This window comes from Argentina silus (genome assembly GCF_951799395.1).
Source record: "Argentina silus genome assembly, contig: scaffold_297, whole genome shotgun sequence".
NCBI lineage: Eukaryota > Metazoa > Chordata > Actinopteri > Argentiniformes > Argentinidae > Argentina > Argentina silus.
In genome coordinates, this window is record NW_028152804.1 from 20,001 (window position 1) to 27,873 (window position 7,873).

The window sequence follows — 7,873 nt, forward strand, 5'->3', positions numbered from 1 at the left end:
TCCGATCACACTGGGTCTTTTATTTGGGTCTCCACCTCAGAATGTAGAAGGATGACAGGCGTTGTGTCAGAGATACATCTCCTGTGAAAAGAGGCTTCCCTCAAACTAAAACTGCTACATTGGAGAGACTTGGTTTAGCCCTTATGGAATTATGGAAAGCTTGTAAACACAATGAAAATATCCAGGCTATTTTTACCGTCCAAATGATATTTTCATGAATATAAATGTCCACGTAAAATTCACAATTCAATTGTATGTGTGTAGTCTTAATTAAAAACACAAATCATACAATTTACAGTTATGGTATGATTGATAGCATAGCCTACATTTTTCATCGAAAAAAAAAGTCCACATACAATATCTTGACATGTTACATCTGTGAAAGCTTTTCACCTACAACCCCTCGCCCCCCCCAGCTCTCGGTCCCTCGCCCCCCCCAGCTCTCAGTCCCCCCCCCCCCCCCCAGCTCTCAGTCCCTCGCCCCCCCCAGCTCTCAGTCCCTACGCTGCTGAAGATATTTGTCATAAAAACAACATAACACAGTAAACAGCCAGGCCAGGCTCTTGTCAAATTGGCCCCCCCGTCTTTCCCCCCGCAGAGTTACGTGCTTTAATTGCTGTCTCTTTGCACGCATTGTAAAATATTCATTTACTGGGGCTAATGGAGCTGAGAGAGGCAGGAACACAATATAAAGGGCTGGCAATTTGGAGCACTAGGCGCTTCTGACCATACATCATATCTCTCTCTCTCTCTCTCTCTGCCTCTCTCTCTGCCTCTCTCTCTCTTTGCCTCTCTCTCTTTGCCTCTCTCTCTCTCTCTCTCTCTCTCTCTCTCTCTCTCTCTCTCTCTCTCTCTCTCTCTGCCTCTCTCTGCCTCTCTCTGCCTCTCTCTGCCTCTCTCTCTCCCTCCCTCTCTCTCTCTCTGCCTCTCTCTGCCTCTCTCTCTCTGCTGTATCAGGGCTGGCCTGTTTCTATCATGAGGCTGGAGCTGAGGCTATGGCTGGAGATCAGGCAGGCGTGTGCTGTGCTGTGCTGTGCTGTGCTGTGCAGGCATTCAGCCTCTGGGAGAAGCTCTCAGGAGCAGGGGGCAGAGCAAAGGCCAGCCCCATCACACTACTGCCCCCTAATGTCTGCTGTCAGAGGCAGGGCTCTGTCTCAGTCAGGCCTGCACTGAGGGGGGAGGGGGGATGGGGGGGCTTTCCCCTCCAGTCAAGTCTACTTACTAGGCTATTTGATTAAGAAGAGAAGCCGTAACATTAATCAAATAGTAAATGTTATCCAATCTTTTTTTTTCCTTCTATTTAAGAGTTGACATCTCAGGTGCATCTGACTCTTGAAGTTTGTAGAGTGTGTTTACGACGATAACCACAATGTTTGGAAAATCCGTCCGCACTTTGATGATGCAAACATCACCAGCACACATGGTGGCAAGACCGGTTAATCTGTAGGCCTAACAATTATTATATGATCTTTAACTCGCTGACAACCATTAGGCCTAAACATTTCCAAGACTAGTCTCTGCCTAAAGCCCTGTGTCTGTAACCTACTGTACAACTGACAGCAAGGTCTCTCATCATGGGAAGGCCTACTTAGCCTTACCCTATTGATTAAAGCACAATGATTGATCACTGCTGTAATTAAAATGGGTTTGGGATTATACAAAGCCAGCTTATGTTGTATTTTTCTCTAAAGGATTAATAGAAATGTACAGATTAATATCTTCTTGACCCAAGGCACAAGGACAATGCACTTCATCATCCCAGTGGTCACATTCACACATTTCCACACTGTAAAGCCAACACATGATACCATATCAATGCTACTCATAAATCTCCCATTGTATTGTCAATTCCTATCTATATACGCCATTCAGCTGACGCTTTTATCCAAAGCGACTTATATCGCAGAGAGTGCATACATTTCAGTATATATGGTCCCAGCGGGAATCAAACCCACAACCTAAGCGTTGTTAGTGCCATGCTCTACCAACTGAGCCACAGAGGACCACCTGTCTGAGTTTTACAGGTGCAGTATTGAGCTACTAAACACACATACATATCATGTAGTACAGACATGGCATGTTTGACATTCTAAAGACGCCTAGACAAATAGAGAGAGAGACAGAGAGAGAGAGAGAGAGAGAGAGAGAGAGACAGAGACAGAGACAGACAGACAGACAGACAGACACGATTGCATTTCATCACATGCAATATGTTGCAACTATCCATTCAACATCTAGGCTAACAATGATCAGGGAACCTTCCAATATAAGCATCATACAGTCGAGCTAGTGAACACATACCAACAACGCCAGTCTTTGGTACTTCTGTTTCAGGTCTTGCAACCCATCCGACGGACTGGCTTCAAGTATTGAATACCAGTCTTTCTCAACGTTGCCTAAGTTTGTCATGCTGGGCAAACTACCATCTTCAGACAAAATGTGTAGCTGTGCAACCCGAGATCACCAAGAGCTCTACTATACAAACAGACGAGCCATGTGAGTGACAAGCTGTCAGCTAGCTACTGTACTCAGCTAGCCGCAAGGCTAAAAACAATGCCCAAAAACAATGCCCACGTGCAGCTCTATTTCTTAAACTGTAGGTTAAAAATGTATTTAAGTCTAATTACACTAATTCCATTGGATTTATTTGGCTAAATAAGTAAACACAAGCTAGCACAACAGCTAGCTTCAGCTGTCAGTGTGGACGTGTGCAACAATTATTACAGTCCCCGGAAACATGTCTGATAACGTCGGCAGTGTAATATCTCCCTACATCTCCATATGATACACGTTTATTATAGCGAAATAAAACGGCCCACAGCTTTATATTTAAATCAATAATGATGTTCTTCCATTGCAGCCATGCGGTGATTGTTCAGGATGTATAATGAAAATGTAGACGTGCCGTAACATACCCGAACAGTAGATATTGTAACACAAGACGAGAGCGTCTCTATGGAAACTGAAACAACGCACTCGACGAGCGGAACCAGTGGGGTAAGAAACTTGGAAAACACGCTGAAAAACTTCGGGAAACAAGTGACATTTTATAATAGACATTTCAGTTGAAGAAAGACGATGCATGAAGAGTAATAGTCTCTTCTCCACTACCGAATATCGACTATAAACGCTTATCAACAGGGTATTTCACCCTCAAAATCTCTCGTATTCAATTAAACATCTATCTTGGCCTGTGGCTTTCATTTGTGCATAGCTATTGACATTATCTAGTTCCCCTTATCAAGGGGAACAATCAAATAATTCTGGGAATTGAAGATATAGAGGTAGGTGGTTAGACTTAGTATGATAACAGACAGGCGTGTCGATCAAGGATTTTGCATTTTCAAATGATTTAGGCTAGATATTGAATGTATTATTTGCCTGGTTTTAGATTAAATATTGGCCCAGGTTTAACCCCAAAATAAGCCTAGATAATGTCAGAAGAAGCATAGTAATTTATGTCCCAGCCCAGAAATATTATCTTGCTAGATGATGAAATATACAATCAAATGATCAATTATAATTTGACACAAGATACAATATCAATAGTTTTTTATATATATATATATTATTATTATTATCAAATTCTAACAATGCAAACCATTACAAGAAAAGATTCCATTCCTTCTCTGGACCGGCAGGAAACATGAACATTAAAAGACCAACCTATGTATGCCTATGCCTGCGAAGGAAGGCGTATTTGCTAATTGTGTTGGGAATAGAGTAACAGTAAAGATTTCAAGGTGATAGCGGAAAAAAAACTCGCACACACACCTCAATCTCGTGTCATGTAGCTCATTAGCAAATTCTTTAATGAGCGCCATGATAGACGATAGATCACGTAACAGACGAGTGACAGATTGTTTGTCTTTAATTATTTCCTCATTTTGGGTGAATTAAAGAGCAATTAGAAATGTGACAACGTATTCTCTACACATTGAGGGCCATCCATTGGGATAGGGGGGGAATTTATATAAGTTATATCCAGGATAGAACGCTAACCATGATTTGTAACATAGAATTAGATTGAGTAATAATATGAATAATATTTAAGAGAAGAGAAGAATATTTCCTCTACCATCTATCAATTGTGTAGTAGGCTATGATAATTGGCCTACCAGGAATGAGCAACTAGGCTATCATGTGCTAATATGATTATGATTAGACAATCGACCTCTGTTAGCATAAAGCTAAAGTAGTCAATTTGCATTCAACTTAGGTGTCTCAGAAAAATGATTTCTAACTCTGAGTTAATACACCATAAAATGGTTGGGCATAATTATGCTGCTGGAGATTCCAAGACTTAAAACACAGACTTACAGTAACTGTTAGAGTCATATTCTGTGAATTCTTCATCTCTTAATGTTTCTATCTGATGGGTGATTGTAGTTATTAAAGGGATGTTCCACCCAATTAAATTTTTTCCTGGTTTGGCCCTTACCGTAGTTGAATTTGATTAGTCCGGACAGTTTTTAGTTACATTATGACATAATCCCTCCATGAAGACTTTGCCTGCATTACAATTTTGAAAAGTCACATTACCACGCTGTAACCCACTTTTGCTTACCATGACAACGGAATGCAAAAGTGTATTAAAGCTGATTTATTTGTTTATTTCATTGACATCCGTGCTGTTTTTCATTGCGAACACAGATTTTAATCCGCATAAGAGTTTGCATTTCTACCTTCTGCGGACCGCCACAGACTCGAGCCAAAACAATGGAAATCCATGGACTTGAATGTCTGAAAGGTGCTTCGGACATATTTCTAGAAAGAATGTCGCCCACAATAGGACTCCTCAGTATCTAAAGAAGAAACATACAATATGTAGTTCAAACCTATCTGGGCTAACCAACGAGGCCTACAGCCTCAGGGCCAGACCAGGAAAACCATTATAGTTGAGTGGAACCTAAGTTTGTAACTTACAGTAATTAGAAAAGTTTGATACAAGGAAAACATCAATAACACCCCCTTGTCATCTTTCAAACTCATTAATTTACGGATGCACTGACCCATTATTGATCAGTGAGTCACTCAAATAGGCTACCTGTTAGTGAGAAAGATATATTTAAATCTGTTGTGTTCATCAGCTATATGTCAACTGTATGTCAGTCAAGTTAATTGATACTTGTAGGCTATTTCAAAACGTAGGCATAATCGGAGAACAGGCTGAATCAATACCATTCCTCATTCCTAACCATGCATTACAATGAGCCTGTCCTCCGATTTCTACCTCCACCAGCCTCCCCTGGACTCAAGAAACATACTGTTCTCCTGATACATCTCTCCGAAAGTTGGCCCCTGGAAATTGGATGGTATTTCATTACCTGTGGTGTCCACGACTCCATTTATAACGCTGTTGGACACAGAGTTGATCCCACCTGTAGTTTGGTTGGTGTCTCAAATCCCCTCTGGTTTAACCTTTTCACAATGCCCGCAACATAGATCACTGCAAGTTGTGTGATGACCTCACTCTGGCATTGTAGGCCTAGCCTACGCTTTCTTTTCTCTCTTTTTTTTTATCACTCCAAGAAACGATAACTTACAGTGAAACATCTCAAACATGCGGTAGGCCCTAATTCATTCTAGTTTTAGAGAATCTCCTAAAACATACATTTGATTTAATTTGATATTCTATTCGGCTACAGTTTTGATGTGCTACGTGAATGACAACTAACAGCAACCAGAGGGACAGAGAGACCGGCAAGGTTTACTTTTGCAGATGTTTTGTCTCTGTGAAAATTAAAAAGAGTGTAAAAAAGGTGTCAGTTTTACAGTAGGTTACATCACACATCCCACCCATGTCAATTTGCAGAAAACTGTTGAAGCGGCGAACGAGTGAGCGCGGCTGGCAGCGCGTAGTCGTGGGCTAGGTGTCTGCGCGGCGAAGGTGTGCGGTGCGGGGCGAGCGAGCGAGCTAGCGGTAGAACTGTCAGGTGGAGCTCAATGTGACCCTCTCCCCAGAGTCAGCCTAGCGCTAGCTAGCGCCGCTCCCTCTTCCAAACTTATTCATCTTCGGGAGCAGATGCGTGGGTTGCTGCTGGAGCCCGTCGATGCCAAGGAGCTAATTAAAGAAGGAGCCAGCCAGTCTTTGTCTTGGAAGAGAACCATCGGGGCTGGAGTTTGCCGCGGTGGTGTGAAGACCTGTGAACGTTCTGATAGGATGAGAATAGATGTGCGGAACTTGACATTGGCACCGTGTTCCAATGCCAGACATTTGATTTGTGTGTGTGTGTGTGTGTGTGTGTGTGTGTGTGTGTGTGTGTGTGTGTGTGTGTGTGTGTGTGTGTGTGTGTCGTGTGCGTGTGTTGGTGTGTGTGTGTCTATCAGGTGGATCCATGGTTTCTGTTTTAGGATGTGTGATGGCTCACTGTTACACACAGGCCCTGATGCTTGGTGGTTTAGTCCTATTGTTAAAGGAAGGCCAGCCCTGCTGTGGCAATGTTGTAATACATGTAGACCTAATTTCATCAAAATGAAAAAATCCTGTCTTTAATGTCCCTTTTCCACATGTTGTAACAGTGTTATTACACAGGTATGGGAACAATGTACTTTTTGTTGCAAAAGGCCACACGCAATTAGTGTCTCTGTCCGGTAACATCTGCAATAGAATATTAGTGCCTTTAATTGCACAGGCCCATAAGTTCTGCTTTAATTTGATTATTGATTACTTTATGTCCTTGTCATGTGTAGTATGTTATTCTGAACTATGATCTGAGTATATCCACACAAAACTTCAGGGTGTTACCTATCAAATGGCATCCTGCATCTGATCATCATATTTCTAATGTTATCAGCAGTTTAGTTTGGGTCTGGTTTTTAGGCGGAAATGAGTCAAATAGGGCATGGAGTTCACTACCTATCTTCCTCCGTAGACTGAAGACCCATCTGTTCAGGCTCCATCTTGACTGTCCCTCCTAAAGACCTCTTCACCCCCACTACCCCGCTGTACAGTTTCTCTACTGTTAATAAATAAATAAATAAATAAATAATCCTTCCTTTTACTAGCATTGTCACTGCCACTGGCACCTGTTCCTAGTATAAATCGTTGCTTATGGTGACTGATGTGTAGATGATTCACTTACTTTCGACAAATGTACTTGCTGTAAGTCGCTTTGCATAAAAGCATCTGCTAAATGTCAAAAATGTCCAAATGTCAAAGTGGAGTTTAAAAGGTTAATAATGATGATAGTGTGTTCTGCTCTCCTGTCAGTAATGGCCGACGTTGACAGCGCAGCCGGCTCCACCAGCAGCCCGTCAGGATGGAGCAGAAGAAGCAGCCTCTCCTCCTCCTGCCCCAGACACTCTCTAGAGGACCGACTGGTGACAGAGTACAACCATCGCTACACCACGGCGTGTCAACAACCGACAACCCCCCCTCCCCTCTACCTACCCAGGTAATCTGCTTAGGCCAGCGGCGGAGTTAGCTGGTGGGGGTTGGAATCGGAGGACGGGCCTCATCGGGACGCATGGAATGGAAAACGCACCGTTCCACATTCCGTGGCGCGCATCACAATGAGCCCGTCCGTCCTCCGATTTCTACCTCCGCCGTCCTCCCCGGCGGCTCAGACGTCACACTGTACAGGAGTGGGGTGTTGACACCCCAATTCACACCCGAAGAGGAGCCTTGACTGCACTCTGTTGTGATATTGTAAATTGAATTCAGTCGATTGTGTTGTTGTTGAACGGTGAGGGTGACACTCTCTTCGAGACGGAGGCGGAGGAAGTCTCCTCGTTCAGTTAGGACATGTGTTATCTGTGTATTATCCTTATTTAAGAATGATTCCTGGTGTCTCAGATTTGGATTAAGCCCACACTGTATGTCACATAGCCTTCACTAGCCTGAGCTTTTGTAGTGTACATCAGGGGAGGC

The 7,873-nt window shown here is 43.0% G+C and overlaps 1 protein-coding gene across 1 annotated transcript in view; it reads right to left on the reverse strand.

The window, feature by feature from the left end:
• Positions 1 to 2,659, reverse strand: part of dnajc24 (DnaJ (Hsp40) homolog, subfamily C, member 24) — a 15,346-nt gene extending 12,687 nt beyond the window's left edge. The window contains exon 1 of the mRNA XM_083697878.1: positions 2,302 to 2,659. Within this exon, the coding sequence (XP_083554004.1) occupies positions 2,302 to 2,409 (108 nt within the window). The 5' untranslated portion in view covers positions 2,410 to 2,659. The remainder of the gene's footprint in view (positions 1 to 2,301) is intronic.
• Positions 2,660 to 7,873: the final 5,214 nt, after the last annotated feature.